This window comes from Carassius gibelio, chromosome B23 (genome assembly GCF_023724105.1).
Source record: "Carassius gibelio isolate Cgi1373 ecotype wild population from Czech Republic chromosome B23, carGib1.2-hapl.c, whole genome shotgun sequence".
In the NCBI taxonomy this organism is placed as follows: Eukaryota; Metazoa; Chordata; class Actinopteri; order Cypriniformes; family Cyprinidae; genus Carassius; species Carassius gibelio.
Window position 1 is genome coordinate 16,985,490 of NC_068418.1, and position 22,498 is coordinate 17,007,987.

At 38.8% G+C, this 22,498-nt stretch overlaps 1 protein-coding gene across 5 annotated transcripts in view; it reads left to right on the forward strand.

Moving 5' to 3' along the window:
• Positions 1-22,498, forward strand: part of fmnl3 (formin-like 3) — a 42,534-nt gene that overhangs the window by 1,057 nt on the left and 18,979 nt on the right. For all 5 annotated transcript variants that reach the window (XM_052595046.1, XM_052595047.1, XM_052595043.1 and 2 more), the window contains exons 2-4: positions 16,599-16,682; positions 17,743-17,823; positions 18,556-18,632. In XM_052595046.1, coding sequence (XP_052451006.1) covers positions 16,599-16,682; positions 17,743-17,823; positions 18,556-18,632 — 242 coding nt within the window. The remainder of the gene's footprint in view (positions 1-16,598; positions 16,683-17,742; positions 17,824-18,555; positions 18,633-22,498) is intronic.

Sequence of the window (22,498 nt, forward strand, 5' to 3'; positions counted from 1 at the left end):
GCTACATCCCAAAAGTTTTGTTTGGTGAGTTGGCATACAGGCAAAGACCGTTATTTAGTGAGGGCTGTAAAGTAATTAATCTCCTCATAGAGTGCAGCATTTTCTGAATTCCCCCCAAAATTTTGGGTTACTTGCTTAACCCTGGTTCTCTTGCTTGATAGACTATGGAATCACCAGTTACACCACATCTGTCCGAAGGATGGACCAATATCAGCTAATGACTAAGACCCCACATCCTCCCTATACATACAGCTGTGATCCCCTAAACTTCTCTTTCAAACAATTGCTCGGTATCTCACTATGGGAATGATATAGCCAACTCCTGTAATGCTTACTTTTCGAAGCATGCGAACAGACTTGGAAGGGAAGAAAGATAACCTTTCAATTCTCCAAAAAGCGAACTTTAAGAACTGCATGAGCCAAGGAAGGCACAGTGACACCAAGATGGTAAAATCTGATAAATGTTTGCGGGGAAGTCCAATTTGCTTCTGCACAAATATCTCCCACTGAAATCCCCTTGAACATGAGGTAGCAATACATTGCATAGAATGGGCTCTAAGGCCCTTTGGGGAATGAAGACCCATAGATGTATAGGCTATTTCAGTCACCTCCACCATTTAGTGGGAGAGGCGCTGCAAGGGGATCGGCTTACCCCTACAATGAGTGGCCCACGAAACAAATAACTGATCAGCCTTTCTTAAGAATTGTGTCTTGTTTACATAATAGCATAATGCTTGATGAACTGACAAGGCATGTTACTCCCCCACTCGCTTAGCTGAGGCTAAAGCAAGTAGTATGACCGTTTTCAAAGATAGGAGCTTAAAATGAATACTCCAGAGGTTTAAACGGTGCCTGGGTTAAAGCATTCAAGACCGTAGACAAATCTCATGAGGCGACCAGTAGCTTTGATACTGGTCTCGAATGCATCACTCCTTTCATAAAACAGCATATAAGAGGATGCCGACCCACTGAAACTCCTTTGAACCCTACATGGCAAGTGGAAATAGCAGCCAGGTAAACCTTAATAGTAGAGAATGCTCTCCCATTGTTCAGAAGCATTGTCCTCAAAGACCCACCATTTCAGATCATACAGAGAGCAAGTTGATGGAGCTCTTGCACCTCTGTATAGTGTTTTTAACCTCCTGGGGTACCCCTAGTGTATTAAGATTCAACCCCTCACAGGCCATTGCCAAAGATTTAGTCATCCCGTGTGAGGGTGAAAAATTATCTCCCCCCGAAGGAGCTGGGAAATTTCTACCAGCCACAGCCTCCCTAACCAACGAAGGTGTATCATAAGGCGAGATGATCCGTTTTCTCTTACTCTGTCTAGGGTGGGAGAAATTCGAGTCAGCAGTGGGAATGCTTATAGCAACACATTATGCTCTGAGTTGCCAACGCATCCACACCCAAATGCGTATTTTCGTCCCTGAGAGAGGAATACAGTGGACATTTTGGGTATGCCCACGAGGCGAAGAGATCTACATTTACCAAATTTGATTCACCACCTATGGTTGGAGTACCCATTCTCCATATAACGGGTTGCCCCTTTTCAGGAGATCTGCTCCAACATTCAAGACTCCCAGGACGTGCATTGCACAGCTTGTGTGCTCGATTGTGTAGTTGCAACAAACGCGTTCCCCCCTTGAGATTGATATATGCCACCACCGTTATGTTGTCTGTCCTGACTAGAATGAAAACCTTTCAAGAATGGATGAAAATGCTTCAGGAGGCTAGAAAGATGGCCATTAACTCCAGCTATTTATGTGAAGTCTGCAAAGCTGAGGTGTCCAATGACCATTTAACAATCTTCCCCTGAAAAATAACTACTTTTCTCAGAAACACGCCCCCCAACAGAACTCCTGTCCAGAATACACATGCCAAGCAGGACCATGAACGACGCTGAAGCCATCAATCCCAGAAGGCGGAGACAGGTCCTGAACGAGACCAGGTTCCCCACTCGAAACTGGGCTAGGCACTGGTAAAACGCTGATATACTTCTTTCCAAGAGCATAACCTGGTATGCCATGACTCTATACACAAGCCTAGATACCCCATCTCCAGGGATGGAATCAACTGTCCATGTCTGCGTGCACCCACGAATGAGCGCATATCAGATAATCATCCAAATAAGCAGATATTCCGAGACCCTTGTGTCTCAGTGGATATAACGCTGCCCCTATGCACTGACTGAACATGCACGGAGTTACAGTCCCTTGGTAACCCTTGGTTACAGTCATGATGACCCACGGATGTGCAGGACACTCTCTCCACGTCTCGTGATGAGGAGCCAGAAGGTTCTGTTGAACCAGTTCCATAGATGAAGTGCTGGCGCCATCTATGAAAACTGAAATCACAGTAAACCCTAGGTGCTACCTGTCCCACCCATGCGGAGATTGTATCCTATTTATCCCTCTCTTTTTATCTGAAGGGTTAGTGGACCTGGACTTTGCAGCCACTGCTGCAAATGACTGCTTTCTCCATGGCTTAGCATTCGGAGCAACAGGGGAGTGGGGCCGCTTGCTCTGTGCTCTGGGGTTTTGCAGTTCTGGGAGCATTCAAAAATCTCCTGTTCTGCATCGGAGGAACAGACTGAGGGGGAACAGGAGGATGGGATTCTCTTTTATGTCGGAGGCAGATGTCAAACACCTCCCCTTCCTTCTTCTTGAGGTCACACGTCTGTCTCATTCCCACAACAGCTAGGCTGAAGAGCCGCTTCAAATCTAAGGGATGAAGTGATGTTTAGTGCCCTCACCACTTGTGCTGAAGACTTTTACATTTTCTGGTACATGGAAGTGGTGAAGTGTTCCATTTTCCCAAGGAGGTAGGGGCTGGCCCATGAGAGAGTGGTCTGCCTGTTCGATGCAAGTGGTGAGCTACTGACTGCTTGACCATGGGAGGTTTAGAGAGCCCAAGCCCCTCCATCTCACTCACATTGAGTAACCCTTGACAGGCACGCAGTGAGAAAAGGGTTTATCCAATGACCGCTTCATCTCTGCTATACACGACGATACAGCTGGAAGCAGGTGGAAGGCCGAAAGAGAGCCTTTTCTCGTCATATATCCTGTTTAACTCCCGGATCCCTGGGAGTCACAGGCCAAGCAATGCCAAGCTTAGCTGCAGCATGTTAACAGAACGTAACTAGGTGGCAATCCACCAACGCCGATGCCTAATTACCATTCTGCTTCCTCACGGGCCTGGACACTTGTGCTTCAGACAAGACAGTATAATCCTCCTCATCATTAGGCTCATCTCAGAGGAGGCGAGCTAGAATCTCCTATCCTCATCTTCCTCCTCATCTCCCTCGACCTCATCGCAGTCCGCCAGCAACTGCTGGTCAAAAAGCGGTGCAAACTCAGAATCCATAATATCCCCCCACAAAAAAAGATCACCAGGTTGGGCACCCTCTGTCGAAGGAAGGACAGCAGAGCATACTGGATCATTTTTGGAAGATGCCGACACTCAAAGCCTTCTCTCTAGAATCCTGGACAGCATCACATGACAGTGTGAACAGCTTTCCGCATCCACCAGCACAGCCTGGACATGCTTGACACCCCCCATGCATGCAATACACATCAGATGCAAATCCCTGCCCAAGATCATGAATCCACATGCATGCTAGACATGAGCACGAAGGGGCATCCTTTTCTTTTCCCGCCATAACCTTGGAAACGACATGGTTTGTCAAATATACCCTAGCCTTAGATAGCCTTAACGCTTTAGCTAGGATAGGAAACACCACTAATAAGAAGTTCAGTAACAACCAGGAAAACCGTGGTGTTATCGGTGCTTACATAGTCTATCATGCCTGGAGGCATTCCCATAGTGAGATACAGAGCAATTGTTTGAAAGAGAACTCCTACAAGCAAGAGATGGTGAAAGATCCACCTCCTTCCATCTCTCTCTCTCTCTCTCTCTCTCTCTCCCTCTCTCCATCCAGTGAATGGTGTGGGTTTTTTCAGACATTTGTGTTGAACACACACTTACACACTCAACCTTTCATTGTGAATCTAACATTATGAGGCAATCAGGCGTGATTATGTAATACTGAATTATAACATCGTAACATTTGGAAACATTGCCCACCAGAATCTGTCAAACAATCTTTGTAGTTTTTTTTTAGTCTGTTGATTTGCTTTGCGATTTAATAGATTTCTAGATACTAAATTGATTTTATTTAATGTACAAATAAACTCAGTTTGGATATGCTGTGAAGTTTATAATGTACATAATAGAAATGTTATGAGGGTATTGCTAGTCAATTATAAGGTGTTCCGGGTGGTTACTAGGGCATTGTCTTACAGAATTTTTTACTTATTTAGATTTATTGATCAAAGAGTTGTAGTTTAACAACAAAGTGACCTCATTTTCTCCGTACTGGACCAATGATGGAAAGGCTGACCATCCCAGGGTGGCTCCGAGATCAGTTTTAGAGCCTTGCCGGCAGTCTTCTTTAACTTTGGCCAGATTTCCTCTTACTGTTTTTACTTTGTGGGAAAGCATAACATTTTGAGTCACATTTGTGTTTCAGTGTGGTTATCGGACAACAGCATGTGCTGGGCTCTGTCTGTCCCACTCGACAGATAAAGGAACATCAAAGTGTGTGTCTGGTAGAGAGCTCTCCACTCAGGAAAAGACGCCTTCAACTTCACACTATGGTACTGATTAGGGTCACACAGGTTGAAAGTTTTTCCTCCATCATGGAGGTATCAATGCAGTCTGAACAAAAAAAAAATTCCCTAGCAGTCATTTATTAAAAAAAGAAAAAGTAAAAAGAAAAAAAGGATATTCTGACAGTCACAACTCTTTTACATGTGTATATATAACTTTCCTGAAACATACATCACGAAACCAGTGATGTAACTCTCACATTTCCCTTTGATTTCCTGTGCGCTACTGCTTGTGGTGCACATTTAGTTCAGTTTGAGGTTGTGTCTGCTCGTACCATCTCCCCTCCCTCAGACACACGCTCTCAGACGGGTAGCACATAATGATGTCATAAGTGTACACTGTGCCAGCGCTGTAATAACCATGCAGTGATGGCTTTAACAGAAGCTTAGCACACAGGAGGGCGGGCTGTGCATGGAGATGGATCAGGGAATGAGACCCCTGGGTTTCATCAGACAACTTCATGCAGCCCACTAATAAAATGCTTGGTTCGGGCCTAACCGAGCATATGTGCCTCATGCATGGTTTTTGCTCTTTTTCCTTTGTCTGGCTGATTCTGACTCTGCTTCTTCCCAGCTCTCTGCGGCTGGAAACAGCTGCCTGACATTTTTCCCTCGTTTGCGAAAGGAAATTGCATTGTGGAGCTGGCTGCGGCCAGTTTCTCCAGTGGTGCCTGGAGAGTTTGGCTACTGGCTTTCTTGATGGTCTCAATCTAAACTATTGCTTTGGTCATGCAGCCTTCAGACTGAAGATTATTATTTTCTTTATTCAAAGTAGCATCATGACTGAATATGTAAATATCAGATTTCAGGATATTTCACCAGAAAGATCAAAAGTCTTGTCATAATTTACACACCTCAGGGGAAGTAAATGATGACATTTTTTTGTTTAGTTTTTTTGGATGAACTACCTATTTAAAATGTATTTTTTTAACACAGTGAGTGTGTTAAAGTCAACATGAACGCTTTTTACGTTCTTAATCTGTTCCTGATCTTATTGTGCATGATTCATCGACACATTTTAACAAATAAAAATGTTTGTGTGCATAATCTTCATCAAAATGTAGGCTCCACCTCTTTTTGGCTGACATCAACACTTCTCCTCCAACCACCTGGCTCCATTCTGGCTTTTAACGATCCGGTCAGTTTGCAAGTTGTAATCTTGGGGCTTGGCCAATATTCTTTTTTCATTTAATGTTTTTTTAATTCGAAATACATTAGTCATTACGAAATACATCTTATATATACTTACATTTATATTTTGAGTTTTCATATTCATTTTAATTTAAGTTTAAAATTATGGATACCAAAAATCATTTGTAATAGTTTTATTTAACAATAACAGCACTGCTTGCATTTCATGTTAACTTTAAATGCACGCTGGAAAACTTTAGAGGTGTAAATGTAAAATGTACTTATTTCACAAGTTATTTGTGAAGTTATTTTTTCTTTTACCAACATAAATGAGAGGGAACAGTGTAAACCTGAAATGTCCCACTTAATCTGACCTGACATGTCAAAAAATTAATTATTATTGTAGGCGTACTCCTCTATAAGATATTTTTGTTTATTTTAACTTCTGTAGTGCAGCTTTAAACAATAGGTGGAACCCTAAATCCAAATGGAATATTCTATGGTAATGGAACAGTCTTACGCCTCACTCTGTTTCTGAGACTGAAGTTGGGGTCTGGCTTCCTAGCTAAACTTCTCCATACAGGCCTTTGTTTTGTTAAAGAGACAGGAGGTGTAATTTCTTTTTTTTTCCAGAGGTGCAGCGATGGAGCGGGAGTAAATGTGTGTGTGATATCCTCTTTCAAAGTGCTCCCGCTCGACTGCACCGCAGTGGATTCCTGCGGTCTGCTCTCGGTTAAAGCCACGGGAGAACTGTAGAGAGGGAAAATTCCCTTTGAACTGGCTCTTTGCCACTATGCTCCGTTATAATGACTTTACCAACATTTTAAGCAAAATCTTATACTGTAGGACTGTATCAAGGGTTGCTGGGCTTATTCTCTTCTATTTTGAAGTAGACCCCAAAAGAGATTTGCAGTCTTGAATATTGTATTAAACTTCTTTTTGCGATTCAAAGAGCATTATGCTGTGCATGAGTGTTTAAGTGTGAGCTTTTGCCACACAGAAAGAGGCAACACTGTGACCTTCCAGCCCCGTTTCTTGTCAGTGTGACCCCTGACACCGTGTCTGTCATGTCACAGTATTTAATAGATGTCACTCAGGTGGAACTAATTGAGGCAAGCTGTGTTTATGGGACATTAAACCTAAATCATTTTCATTAGTTTGGCCCATGCTTCGTTTATCTGCTCTGTGTGTCTGGTCAGCCTGCTTTTGGGCCAAAACGCTTCCAAAAAAGTTTGCAGGTGGGGACGAATCGGCCCTTGTTTGTTTGCTGAGCCTCAGAGTCATGCTGTGGGAGTGTACATCTGTCTCTTCAGTGGCCCCATCACAATGTTCGAGATAGGATGTATCAGGCTCCTCTCTGTAGGCATCCTTGTCCTACACAAAAACGCACAGACTCTTATGCATGCATGCAGACTCACATGTATTCAAATCTGACAGGTTTCTGTTTTGTAAGGTGAGTTTAAGGTAAATTAAAAAAAAAAGTATATAGTGAAAAAGCTAACTTAAATATAGTTATATAGTTTTCTTTTTTGATTTGAGCAAAAATCTAACAATTCTACATGAGGGTTATGCATACAATAAAAAATATATATATCAGCTTGGTTAGAAAAATGTGGTTACTCAATAAAAATGCTCCAAAAAAAAGTATTTTTATGGGTTTTTTTTTCTTAAAAACATAAAAATCGTTAATTCGAATGACATTTTTTGCATGACATTTGCATGGTTTATATTTGGCCATAGGTGTGTGTGCGGGTCAGGCTGCTCTTTTGCAGCTGTGTTGAGGGTCCATTCTGAGCAGTGGTTTCCTCTCCAGCACAATGGAAGCTCTGTGAGTGAGTGTTGTTTTAGAGCGAGGGCCTCTTCCCCTGAGCCCTTTGTGCTCATTTCTTTTACTATAAAGCATGCAAGAACTGCTGCAAAGTTATTACTTGCAGATAAATGCCATTTCAGCACACATCTGAAAATAAATGTTGTTTCCTTTCACCAATATCACCCCACTCGTGAATAAAACGTATGTATGTAAACCAGAACATCATCTTTCTGGGCTCCTTTTCTTAGGCTCACATTCATAAAAAGTGTACTCCCATTGTCCCATGTATTTTAAGGTTGGCAGGACTGAGTGGGTGGTGACTTTGTGCTAGAACTCACCATTATTATTATCTCAGGGTGAATTTACTTACCACTCCATCATGACACGGGCGGTGGCCCTGTTGGCCTCTTTAACTAGATATTGTGTTTAACTTTCTTCAGGATTCTGCAAAGCAAGTTCCACTATTGCATACTGGCAACATATGGAGCTTCTATGGCTTTTTCATGGATAGACCCCCTACTGCTGCAATGTTAAGTAATGTGACACAGCATGTAGCATTTTACCTGAGAAGCAAAATTGCATAAGAATACGTTGATTTAATTATTTTATTTTATTTAAAATAAAATTTAAAATCACCCCAGTGGGAATTTTATTTTATTTTGTAAGCAAATGCCACAAAATAATCAAAAAATGTAGTAAGCTTTAGGCTTTGAATAAGAATATTATTAAAAAATAATGTATTTTTGTAACTCTATATTCTTGTATTTACTTACTGTTACTTTTTTATCAGTTTAATGCTCAGTAAAAGTACTAATTTCTTTTTCCAGTTTGTACTTCACTCAGAATTTTTGAATGGGAATGTAATAGTTTCGGCAGCAAAAGATTTTCAGCTATTATATTATATATATATACACACTCACACACACACACACATATTTATATATATTTAGTGCCAATGTGTTAAGTTTAGTTTGCTATTGTGTGTACAAGAGTGTGTGCAGTTGTAAATGTTTGGTTGTCAAAATGAAGCTGTCTCCTGTGCTCCCATTCCTGTTGTACTCTGTATATCCGTTATGACCCTGTTCCTCTCCATCTCCTGTGTGGCCAACTGAAGACACAAACAGGACATCCTCTTTTTAAGTGTCAGCCAAGAACATCTGATTCACTATAAATTATATTTGTAAAATGTTAATATTTAAAGCACCATACATTCTCAGTTCTGACTTCAACGAGTGTATTGATTCACATGCTTAGAATGAATCTGGCTCATATTTAATAGCTGAGATGTGTTTGATGATGACACCATTTGAGAGTATTTAAGTACTTAATGTGCCGCAGATCCTGTCAGAGAAAGTAGAAAGGGAATCTGCGACGTCACATCTGGAAGCCTCATCATGGTCTTCAGTATTCCTGAAATCACATCTCATGACAGGAAACACTTTTAAGTAACCACATCATTGAAGACAGTAATTCGTAATTGAGAACTCACTTTCACACAGAATGCTCAAACCAAAACTGGAAGTGGACATTTTTCACAACATTTTTGTGGTTATATGGTAAGAATGGTCTGGCTGTTCTTTAGGGATGCACCGATATCATTAAAAAAAAAAAAAAAACATTCAGAAACGATCTGATCCGATACAAAAAAAAAAAGAAATTCTGAGTACTGGTCGAAACTAATGCCAATACCACAACTGTTATTTTTTTATCAATGTAGAATTTTTATGCCTCAGTGTAGTCTACTAAATATAGTATATTTACTCATTCAAAAGAAAAATAACAAATTAAAAATTATATAATCATAATCTATGACAAAAAATACTATCATAAACTAGGTTAGTGGATAATTCAGCAGCAAAAGTTATTTTTTAAATTATGCACAATAACTTTTTTAATCTAAACATTTAGTGAAATAATATTATTTAGTGGGGAACAAATATATGAGTGTAGGACTAAATATGGTAAATGTTATGTTTCTCTGTGTATTGCAAAATAGGCTCGTGAAAAACAAGTAAAAAATTTTTTTTTATATATATTTTTAAATGTGTAGCACAGTAATGGAAACATAAGACAGAAGAAGAAAAGTTATTAATAATCTTTCATATCGCCAAAGTATTATAATACAAAAGGTGGGCATACATGGGCATATCCCAAAAGGTGGGATATGGTCATTTGATATCATAATTTTAAATAATTTTATTATATGTATTTTTATTTAATATTATTATTAGCCTATTGTTATTTATATTGTATTATATATGTCATTATAAATGAAATTTATGTTAGGTTGATTGATTATTATGTTTTATGTATTATATTTAGCCTAGATCCTGAATGTTTTGAAATGGGGATCGTTGGTGTTTCTGATGTAAACATCTGGTGTGGCAGTTCACTAGTCCCTCAACCTCAGCCTCTTTCTGTGTTGTGCTGGATGGGACATTTGTGTTTTGTGGATTTGCTTTGTTGTGATTGCCTGGTTCAGGTTACTGGTTAGGTTTGGGAGATTAGGTGTCAGTGCAATGAATGGAGGACAGCATTTTCTCACACTCCAATATGTCTTGCTCATTGCCAGGAGAGCTGCCTGAGAACAGCCCTGACCTCCTGTAGAGCTCCACTTTCGTTCCCAGCAATCTTTTGGTTAGAGTCAACTGTTAGTTTTAACCTAAATTTAAAGTTGGAAATCCCCCTGGACCTGTGAAACCTTTTGCGGCTGAGGTTTCTGTGCTTCTTTCTTTTATTGTACACGTTTCAAGGAACAAGATGAACAGTAGCTTCAAAAGTTTATGTTGATGTGGTGTTGTAAGACATGGGAATGTACACATAAACCCAAGACTTAGTCATTTACATGTGATTGTTATGTCATTGCTTCAGGTCATTTTCTTCAATAAGATTCTGTTAGTCATGGGGGTCCCTGGGTGGGATGAGGGCCTGGATGGAATGTCCCTGTGTCTGTAAAGATTGAATTTGTCTTAGTTTCAGTGCTCTCTCTCTCTCTCTCATAATATATTCAAAGATACCAAGACCTTGCCTTGACATTTCATAAGATAAACATCTCAACAGACCTTAGACCAGCAATGAGGGAGGTGTACAGGTCTTGGTCACATCCTTGGGGATGAAAAAGAGTGTCATGACTTATTGAATTAGTTCTTCAGAGGTTTACATTGAGTCCTATCCAGATGACTTTGGCCTGTGCAGCAGAAACATGTTTCACTCAGTAGGGTTTGGTTTTAAGATTTATTGTACAGAAGTTAGTGTTGAGAAAAAGTGCGAGTATTTTATTGTCTTCACCAGTCTTCATGTAATATTCAAATTCCTTGTGTTTAATGCAGTGAAGCAGGGCTTTTTTTAGCGAGGAAAATATGGCTGGAAAGTATTGAGTGTACAGGGTTCAACACACTTTTCCCCAAAAGAATATTTGGAAGAATGAAAGGAAAAAAGCTTCAGCGGGCCAGTGTGATGTTCAGAAAGAGCTATTGTTTCCCATTCAAACTTACAGTCCACTATATCTGCCAGGGTTCGTGTGCATTCCTCAGGTCCTACGTTGAAGCTGGGTGCCTGGGGACCTATTAGGTATAGCTCAGTAGCTGAAAGGGGGAGACGGTGTGTGTCTGGTACTCCACTCCAGTCTAGTCGACAATTCTGACATATGCTGGATCCATTGAAAGAATACGAGATCCTAGACTTCCCACACATTCTTCCTGTACTACAGTAGGCTGCTGTTTAAATTTATCAAATGGAGTCAGGGTGTAAGCTCTACCTGTTGACTTTGTAGTCAAAGAGTCGTTTAGATCAGTTTGTAAACCACTCTTATTGGCTTTAGGGTTTAGCTTGTAGATTTAAGTTGAGCTTTGGAGGAGTTTATTTTGGATGTCTCCCAGAGTCTAGTCTCAGGCATGGGAGCAGAAGTTCTGAGCTGTGCATGGGCAAAAAACATATTTGCATTGTTTGTGTTTATAAATGCAGTTAAGAATCTTTGCTCACATGAACTCCCTGCCCTCAGAGCTGATGGAGAACCAGCCAAATAAGGCTGTAAAAGTGTGTGGCCCTTCTCTTCTCTTCATTCCCTGCAATCTGATACTTGACAACAAATCAAGCTACTGTTCTCTTTAGACACATCTTTCTCTCCCCTTTTGCCTGTCCCGCTCCCTTTTCAGCTAAACATCCCAGTTTCTACAGGTTATTTTCCCAACTCCGCTAGTAATTTGTTTCATTGTAAGTAATTCACATGGTTCATCTCGTCATGACATGTATATCTCCATTTCCTACGCTTCTGTTCCTATTTTTATTAATTAATTTTGTCTTATTAAAAAAGATTTTTTCCAGACCTGTCATACATGCAAAAATGCATGTTCCCAGAAACTAAAATACACTACATTGGAGTAATTTGACTCTAATTTAGTAATTTACTCTAGTATTATATAGAAAATGTTCCTCAGTTCTTACATTATTGGGTAGTTGTGGTCACCGATAACCACAGTCTATTGTCCAACATAATCATTTGCCAAACAGCTCAACATGCCAGAAAAAGGGAATGGTTCTTTGTTATGTCTGCACAGTCACCCTTTCACAAACTATACTGTGATCAAACAGAAGCTCTTTTTGTCTCTGTGGTGGGTAGCGTCTCTCTTATTTTGGAAGTAAAGAGCTTTCGGGAGTTAATTTTAAGTTTTATTTTCAGACAGTGAAATATGAATGTATTTTTTTCTCCGATGTAAAATATGGGCCTCTTTTTAAAGTTGTCATGCCAGGAAAACAAGCCTGGACTTTTGTGGGAGAGCACTAATGAGATTTTCAAAATTAGATTTGGAATCGGCAGTTAGCTAAACCCTTTGCTGTAGTAGAGCAGCCAGCAAGGTCTTTTGGAGAAGGTAGAACATCTACTTTATTTTGTTTTGTTTTTGTGCATTCATATTTTTGGGCCACCTTTTTATATTGTGTAATGTTTGCAGACGTTTCATAGTGAATGTGTGGGACTTTTTATGCGCCAAAATGAGATGTTCTTCTTTTCCAGGAATAGACAAAGTGCTTTGATCCCACTGGACCGTGTGCCATCTTAGTGGTTAGGACAGAATTCAGCGTTTTGTTATTTCAGACTGCTGTTTTTAGTGTGGCCTGGAGTGGACAGGCTAGTTTTTCTCCACAAATACCAAAATCTTCATAGCGTTTTCTTTGATCGTACTTCAGTGGGTTTTCACATTGAAGGTTCCCCTGTGATTCAAAGACTTTTTGTTTTTGTTTTTTTGTACTCAAGTTTCAGTTGATTGTGGTGGTATTGCTCCAGAGGTTTAGCTAATACTATCTGTTTAGGAAGCTCTTGGGTCCTAAGAAAAACCCCCAGGGTAAATACTGCACAGCTGAATCAGAAAAGTGAATCTTAAACTTATTAGCTTAGTCACTCATTTCTGAAAAAGAAAACAAAGAAGCCTAAATCTCAGAGAGCTACTGTAGATCAGATAAAGACTCATATGAGCTCTTTGCAGCCGCTGTTATCAGTGATGTAGCATCAGATCCTGGGTCATCATGTGAAAGGAGGACTGGAACCTCCTAATTACATATCAGACAAACAAATGGTCGCTAGGCAGTCCCAGCAGCAGACATATGGTTAGATGCAACCTCTGACTCCTATTCTGAAGCTGCCCAGAAGACAGTTTTACTGCTCACAGGTTGCTCTTTCATAGCTCAGGAAACTGAAGCTCTTTAAGTATTACCTTCATGCCAGATGTTTCCCCTAAAATTACTTGTGAGAAATAAAAATAAACAAATTAAGCCAGTGTTGACATACAGCATAGGGGTTGACTGGTATGTGTTTTTCAGCGCCGATACCGATTATTATAGATCAAAATAACCAATATTTTGAACCAATATATTTGTCTGGTGTAAAAATGTAAATTAATGTCAAAATTAAGAATAACAAGGGCTCTGAAAAAAAAAACTTTCTGTAAATGCTTTGAAATTATTTATTGGAAAGTCAGTTGTAACTGACAGAAACCGATAACCATAAAAAATGGCACCAATAATTGGCCATGCCGATAATTGGTTGACCCATAATACAGTAGAAGAGTGCTCTCAAATTAATGTGGATAGCAAAGTCTATATTTGAAAATTGAGAAGAAATGTTTGGATTCATCTTGAAATCTGACTTTTAATTCTAGACTTTGGTGTATTGGAAAATATGAGAGTTTGTTGAGATGTCTTCTTTAATATGCATATTTCTCAGAAGAAAATCTGAGAATCTCATTGCTGTCTTGAAGAAAAAAATAATAATGGGATTATATTTCTTTCAGATGGGATTTATCGTTGACGTAAAAATGTAGAATAGCTGCTATTTCCTCAGAGACTGGATGCTTTCATACTGGCTCAAAATGGATAATGGTATTTTTGTAGACATTATGCTCCTTTCTTCTGCAAAAACAATGGATGAGGTTTGTTGTGTGAAATGTTCGGAAGCAGTGAGCTCATCACAAAGAGCTGCTGTTTACGTCATTTATTAAATGCTGCATGCTAACAAGTGTAGGAGGCACCCATTCCATCCCTGACATTTGAGTTGTAAAGATTATAGAGAGAGATAGAGAGAGAACTCGAAATCTATAAGCTTAGTCTAAGAGAAGGCAATGGAGGGAAAACAGGGTGATAGAAAAGATGAAGTAGGAGAATTTATAGCCAAATTCATTACTGTTTATAAACAGGACACATTCCTTCTGAAACTGTGGACATCTGGAATGCACAATGTCGGTCACAACTAGGGGGAAAAAAAAACATTGGAAGGGGAATTGTGGGAGGGAATGGTAATGCTTGAGATCTTCACAGACAGAGCCAAATAACATTCTCCAGGGCCTCTTTTTACACATTGTCATTTCTGCTCAAAAGTTATTTAGCTTTTCAGACATTACAAACCCTAGTCATCATAATTGGGATGTCTTTCAGTCGAATGTGGTTTCAAACAAAACAAATTTTCTACATGGTCAGTTGAGTCTGTCTGCTGTTGTATTAAATGCTGAAAGCTGAACTGTCTGGATTTATCAACTCAAAACTTTGTTATACTGACATCAGTATTTCCTGCACTGTTGTTTGCTACTTGTAAATCTAAAGCTCCATCGCAAACAAACAGTTGTGGACTTTTATTTTGAATTAACACTTCTAAGCTTTAATTTAGTTTAGACTTTTGTCTATCATGAGATAAAAACTACTTTTACTAATGACAAGTGGGTTCAAAACTTTGCCTCATTGCCATTTGGACTTTTGAGAGTTTCGAAACAATTGTTTTGTGAAGGAATTGGTTCAGTTGATTAAAAGATTAGAAAACAGAATTCACTTATGACCTGATTCTTTTCATGAATCACACAAGTTATCAGTTTGAATTAGTCTGATGAATCCTTCACTGAATGCTGCAAAACTAAGAAAAACTGCAGTGATACACACTGCATTCACCAGCCTTTTCCCAGACATGTCACTGAATATGATTCATTTTTGACTTTTGGAAAGCCGTAATCACTTTACAGTGAAAATAAACTAAAACGCATTCTTTCAACACATAGAATATTCACTTTCCACAAATCATGGAGTAAGTACCACTGGAAAAATGTTTTGTTTATAATGTCGTGGTCATGTAATTTCACTGAACTGATATGTTGCCTTGGCAGTAGGCTGTGAAACTGTTGGCTTTTGGGGTGGATGATCAAGATAAAGACATGGGTGATGGACAGATGTTTGGGTGGGTGTTGATATGGGTGTGAATGGTATCTTCAGAACAAACACCTTTTCCATCTTCAAAGGGAAACCTACTGAGAGGATCTGGGGAATCTGCTGCTCACTGTCAGGAATCACAGCACAGAATCTCAGGTTAATAAAGAGAGATACAGTGTTTGATACAACTCACACCCCACACCTGACTCAGTGTGTGTTCCACTATTAAAGACATTTAGAAGACAAATCACAAATCTGTTTGTAGTGCAAACATGACCTAATATTATAAAGTGGTCTTGTTTCAATGCAGTGCCCTGTCTATTATAAGAAGTGGCAGGAAATACAATGGTTTATATATCATTTGAACAATAGCATTATTATCATCGTCACACTAGTTGACCCTGATGTTTGGAGTAATGGCTCCTGGAAATTCAGCTTTGCCATCACAGGAATAAATTACATTTTAAGATATACTGTATATTAAAACTAAACATTTATTTTGAATTGTAATAATATTTCAAATGTTACTGTATTAAAAAAATTTCTTAACACAAACTATTCCCACAACATTACATATGACTACACAACAGTATGAGGATAAAAGTCTGTTTTAGTGGTGCTTGTCCAGGACATTTGAAAGCTCAAGTTAACAAGCTTCAGGTGACAGAGTTACATTTAGATGTTCGTGCCATTTAACCAAGTGTGTTATTACTTACGAAAGTTGCTAGAAACATGCTGATTTTAACTAACTTGCGATTAAGATTCTCTCGCACATTGTGAGCAATGCACAAAATCAAGTTTGCATGGAAGTGTCTGCATATCGTAATTGTGTATTTCTGTAAACTTTAGCACTTAGGTCATACATCAACCAATGCAGTTTGCTTTCTAGCAACACCCCAGTAAACAAATACACACTACAAACCACTCAGAATACCTTAGCAACTGCCTAACAGCAACACACCGGCAATCACCCACAATTGTGGTTGTGAGTTTTGCAAAGGCAGTTTCCTTCAGAAAATATAAAAATAGATTTTTTTTTAAAATGGAGAACTTTAGTTTGAAATCATATTCAGGCATCAAGCAAAGATTTGCTTGATGACTGAAGAGAAATATGATTTCAAACAGGATATAAGAAGTCAGTACAGGACGTGAGATCATAGGCTGCTGGTTTTCTTGTGTCAGACAGAAACCGCTGTGACCCAAAGCAAACGAGCACAGAGATGTCTGCAAGGTCGTTGCCATGAATACACAGAGGAATATATGACTTCCTGTGTGTTCTGATGCGAAAGCGCTCTCTTGTTTTTCAGAACTCTATGAACCTGCCCCCAGATAAAGCACGCCTCCTCCGGCAGTATGATAATGAGAAGAAGTGGGACCTCATCTGTGACCAGGTACAGCCTCCACAATCACCCACTATTATGTCACAGCCCTGCCTCTGTAAAGCGGTCCAGAAGAAAACCCCTCCAAGAAGTGTTGTTGACATGACAAAATTGTTTTTTTTTTTAAATCTATATATATTGTACTTATATTAATATATACAAGTTAAAGGGATAGTTCACCCAAAAATGAAAAATAACCAAGATATTTTTGATGAAATCCGAGAGCTTTCTGACCCTGCATAGACAGCAACTCTACTGACACGTTCAAGGCCCAGAAATGCCATAAAATAGTCCACGTGACAGCAGTGATTCAAACTTAATTCTTTGAATTTGTGAAAAGAAAACAGAAATAACGACTTTATTCAACAATTTCTTCTCTTCCATGTCAGTTTTTGACACACGTTTGTGAGAGTACCATAACACATTAATTAATGACAGAATTGTAATTTTTTGGTTTACTGTCGCTACAAGAGGAAGTTTTTTTATATTTCAATTATTTATCACACAGACTCATCACACTTCTGTGGAGCTTTCTAGGAGTTGTGTGGAGTACTTTTATGATAATTTTATAGTGATTTTATCCTCAGTCCCAATTCATTTTTAACTGCATTAAAATAGCTACTTGTGTAGTCTTCATAATTTCTCCTTCTGACTTCATGCTTTCATACAGGTTTAGAATAATAAGAGAGTGAGTAAATGATGACAGAATTACATTTTTAGAGGAACTGTCCCCTTAAGTAAACTGACATCTTGTTAAATACAGGGTTTTGCTGAAAAAACTGCATCAGTGCAGTAAATGAAGATGTTAAGTGCTACATTTTGTGTGTGTTTGGTAAAACTATTTATAAGTGTCTAGTTGTGCATTTTGACAAACCTGTTCTGCTGAAAAAGAGAGTTCATAGTTTCAACAAAATATAGTTAAAGAATAATGCCAGGGTTTTTTTTTTAAACAAATGGCATGAAAGGATTAAGAATGTGTGTATGTTAGTTAAAACAGAACATTCATCTTTTGATGGAGATGTTTGATGTTTTTTGCCTGTGCATAACTGTGTGCCCCTCTTTTCTGTGTTAGGAGCGTTTCCAAGTGAAGAATCCTCCACATACCTATATCCAGAAACTACGAGGATATTTAGACCCAAAAGTCACACGCAAGGTCAGCATCATTCCTCAAGATTGTGTAACCAATGTCTGTTTTTCTCCTGGTTGAAATGTACTTGTCGCAGTTAAAGAGGTTGTATTATTAGAGTAGAACTATAATTGTACCCCTGGAAAAGTTGCGGGTAGTAGGATTTTGTTATTCAGCAAGGATGCATTAAATTGATCAAAGGTGAAAGTAAAGACATTTAGAATGTTACAAATGATTCCTATTTACGAAATAACTGGAAATATATGCTACTCTTCTGAACTGTCTATTTATCAATGAATCCTAAAAACAGTCCTTTCTTTCAGAAATATTAAGCAGCACAGCTGTGCTCAACATTAGTAATAATATTAAGAAATGTTTCTGGAGCTCCAAATCAGCAAATTAGAATGATTTCTGAAGGATCATGGGAGTAGTGATGCTGAGAATTCAGCTTTGCATCACAGAAATAAATTACATTTTACACTTTTATAAAATTTGACATTTTAAAAGTTTTCTTTTGACTGGAAGTGTATATGCAAAAAAATATCTGATCAATTGGTTTTCCTCTGTATGTCATTAAGTGTTGACCTCTTTTGTGCACTAAAAGTTTAACCAGAAGTGTTTACCCAGCACTAGTTAATGTTTATTGAATTGGTTTATTGAAGTGATTCTGGTGAATTGGATTGTTTAAACTGTTCTGGTGATGTTGCAGGAGTTTTTCTCCTAACATGTCGATAATCATCAGTTTGTCTCTGTGTGCAGAAATTCCGCAGGAGGGTCCAGGAATCCACCAAAGTCCTGCGGGAGCTGGAGATATCTCTGCGAACCAATTACATTGGGTGACTAATTCCTGTCTTCTTTTATTTAATCCTTCTTTTACATCTCTTCGTCTTCTGCTGATCTCTCCAAATGCCAGTCACCATTGCGTTGAGGTTATGAGGCTCCTGTATACAGTGCAGGGAACAATAGCACTGCTAGTGGTATGGACGGGAAGCTGTGGTATTGTTTGGCTTTCCACTCTAAAGAACCACTCTTTCTTTGTTCTTCCTGTTGTAGAAAGCTAGATGTAGTGTTTAAATCCCTGCTGTTGGGCTGTTCTGCCAGCTCCCCTCTGCTTATAATGCTGTCTGTAGACCTCAGCAGCGTCCAGATGGTTTTTATTCATCTCATTCCTCACACATCACCCCCTTAGCAATTTCAAGCAACTCCGGAAGCTGAGTTGTGTATGCTGGAGAGCCAGGAAGCCTGTAGCATCCAACAATGTAGTGTGTGAAAGGACATGTATACACACACACACACACACACACAGAGGTTTATAACTCACATTGATTTGAACACAGATAAAAACACTGATGCACAATTGTGTAACACAATGAAGCACTGACAACTGAGAACATCTTTTCACTGTTTATTTTCCGTTTTCAAGGGCACACACACTTACTGAATACAAAAACCATTTGTTGTGGGACTGTGAAACCATTTACACACATCCGTATTAGAGAATAGCATGCTTGCTACATGTATGGTACATTCTTATCGAATGAACACACAAGCGATGAGGAGTAACTAATAACTTTACCACATTTTACAATAGTTCTTTTGAAAATTACATAATGTGTTGTATTTAATGTCACTTTGTTTTGTGCATGCAAATTTACAGTTGAGTGAATTAAGTATTCAAATATGCTCATATATACCATGGGAAAAATGTTTTTTTGGGCCGTGTAAATGAACAATTCAAAATAATGCTTTATCAGTTCGAGTCCAATCACAGAAGCAATTCATTTTAGGTATTTGAGTCTCCACAAAAGAGCAAGTAGGTATTTTTATCAAAACTTTCAGTTGAATGCTGCTGTTTGTCGTTACATTTTTAAATCAGTTATAAATTAGGTTGCATTATAGTATTGTTAGTTGTTTATTGTATTTTGTGAAATTATTTTGTTTGCTAATTGAGATTGTTTGTGCCAAAACATACGGCTTACATTAAAATAATATAATTTAAATCAAATAATAATAATTAAATAATTAAATCTTTTTTTTTCAGAATTGCATTTTATTATTAACATATTTAAAATGTTAACATTTTATAACAAAAATTTTGTATATTTAAAATGGTTCATTTAAATGATAAATTATATCATTTTATATGTAAATATTTAAGAATAAGTTGTGTTTTCTCAAGTTGCTTTTTTTGTTAGTTGTGTGTAGGTTAGCTACAGTAACTACTGCTTCAATAGATTAAAAGGCTGTATTCAGTTTAAATTACTATAAATTATGAGTAGTTTGGCAAACTGCAGGTTCAAAGTAGCTTCCTGATAAACACTGACACACACACACACACACACAGTTAGTAAACGAGTAAAATCTCAGAATACAATGACAAAATATGATTCTGAATGACTTCCTTTGTCTTCTGTGTGAGCCATAAATAACCAATACACTCCTCTCTCCCCCGTTATTAAGAGCCAGGGGTAATGTGTTTCTCATTAAGAACAAAAGAAAAAGAATAGGCTATTTTCACTTTTTCGGGGGGCTGGATGAAATGGAACACAGGACTGTTTATTGCATGTGTCCGATCCCTGGCCTCTTTCCGATGTGCTACTCCTTGCTTTGCCAAGACAATCTGAAATAGCATCTGGCCGGACAGGAAAAGAGACTAAAGGGGAGCAGGGAGGGGGAGGCGGCAGACAGGAAGCTGATGATGGAGTGAGCCCCCTCCACCTTTTCAGTCTGAAAAGTCTGTTTCTTGCTCAGTTCCACATTTTGTCTGTTTTCTTGTGCTCGTTTGGGAGTCTGGAACTGTAGCTTTTTTTTTTTCTCATGCATCCAAAGCCATTTAACAATAGAGACGGATTTCAACTAATCATTACGGCTTGTGTTTGAGAGGTAAAAAAAGAATGAAAATGAGAGCCGTGCAGAAAAATGAAGAATGCATGTGTATATAAGTGAATGTTTGCACAGGGGAGGCAGTCTAAACACTCCCACTGTTAGAGATTTAACCTCTTCTCTCAAGCTATGATCTCCACGTTCCTTTGCTCTGCATGGTGGGAATTCCTTTTGCTCTGAGTTTCCTCTTCAGAAATCTGGAGTTAAATGAAGGAAATCTAAAACTAGCCTCTATTCTGGACTTTCCATCTCAGTCCTGCCAAGCCAGTCCACTCAGAACAGCCTTGAGGCTTAAAATGTCTTGGGATTTTAAAGTCAACATGAAACAACATTCTTTACATCCATAATATGATCTATTATTTAATATACAATAGGATATTCAATAACAGTAAAGAGAGCAGAACTTATTTTTTTCTCTCAGAGATTAATTGGATCATGAAAAGTCTTGGTGTTCTGTAGACTTTGCTGTCAGTTGCGAAAGATTTCTTCCCTCTTAAAAACTATTGGCAACTTATTGGTACGCATTTTGAAGATTACAAAAACAAACACTTGTTTTCTGTTGCAGTAGTGCCCAATGATAAATCATTCATGAGCAGAAAGTAAATGGGATGCATTTAATTAATTTCATGCTCACTTCGTCTGAAGCTTAAGTCTTTTGTCATATTGACAGTCAAGAAAAGAACAGTTACTTTTCTTGGTAACACTTTAGTATAGGGTCCAATTCATACTAATAACTAGTTGCTTATTAGCATGTCTATTATTAACATATTGGCTGTTTATTAGTGCTTATAAAGTACATATAATGCATGACATCCATAATCCTACCCAATACCCTAAACTTAAAGGGGGGGTGAAATGCTGGTTTTCACTCAATATCATGTTAATCTTGAGTACCTATAGAGTAGTACTGCATCCTTCATAACTCCAAAAAGTCTTTAGTTTATTATATTCATAAGAGAAAAATAGTCTGTACCGATTTTTCCCGGAAAAACACGACCGGCTGGAGGCGTGACATGTGGGCGGAGCTAAAGAATCACGAGCGCCAGTAGGCTTTTGCGTTTGGAAGCTGTGACATTACCGTGAGGAAAAAAACATCCAAAACAAATCATGGCTAACAGTCAGATTCAGCAGTTTATTTATGATCCAGAATCAAATCCCGAGGCTGAAACTGAACAAGAGCAGCAGCAGCAATGACTCGCTCCGAGCGGGGCTCGAACCCGGGTCTCCGGCATGGGAGGGGACGCACTAATAAGGACGCAGAGATATTTTAAGCAGTTTTACTCACCACCTGCGGTTCCAACACATGATCGTGACCCTTTTTCGTTGGGATTGCATCATCCTCAAGAAATAAACGATACGCAAATCCGTCGTCAAACTGGGCCTTGTTTGTAAAACAAGCATTTTCGAAATGCAGGGAACAAACACAAACACTTGCACAACTCCGTTGATGCTCTGTAAAAATAAACTCCATCCACTGGTCCCTTAATGCTGTTTCTCTTTTGGTAATCTGTGCAGGGTTGTCTTGCCCTGGCAACCAAAAACACACTTCTTTTGTGACATTTGGCGACGCTCTCGCTCTGATCAGTGATTGTCTGTGCTCAGCCTCTCAGTGCTCTGCTATACGGGAGCGCGCGCTTTTCCGGGAGAAGTGCCTTAGGACCCATATAAGGAAATTCCGCTCCATCTAACGTCACACAGAGCCATACTCGAAAAAAACTTTCCGAAACTTGTGACAAACCGGAAGGAGTATTTTGGGAGCAAAAATACTCCTTCAAACGTACAACTTAATTTTTTGAAACTTTGTCCATGTTTAGCATGG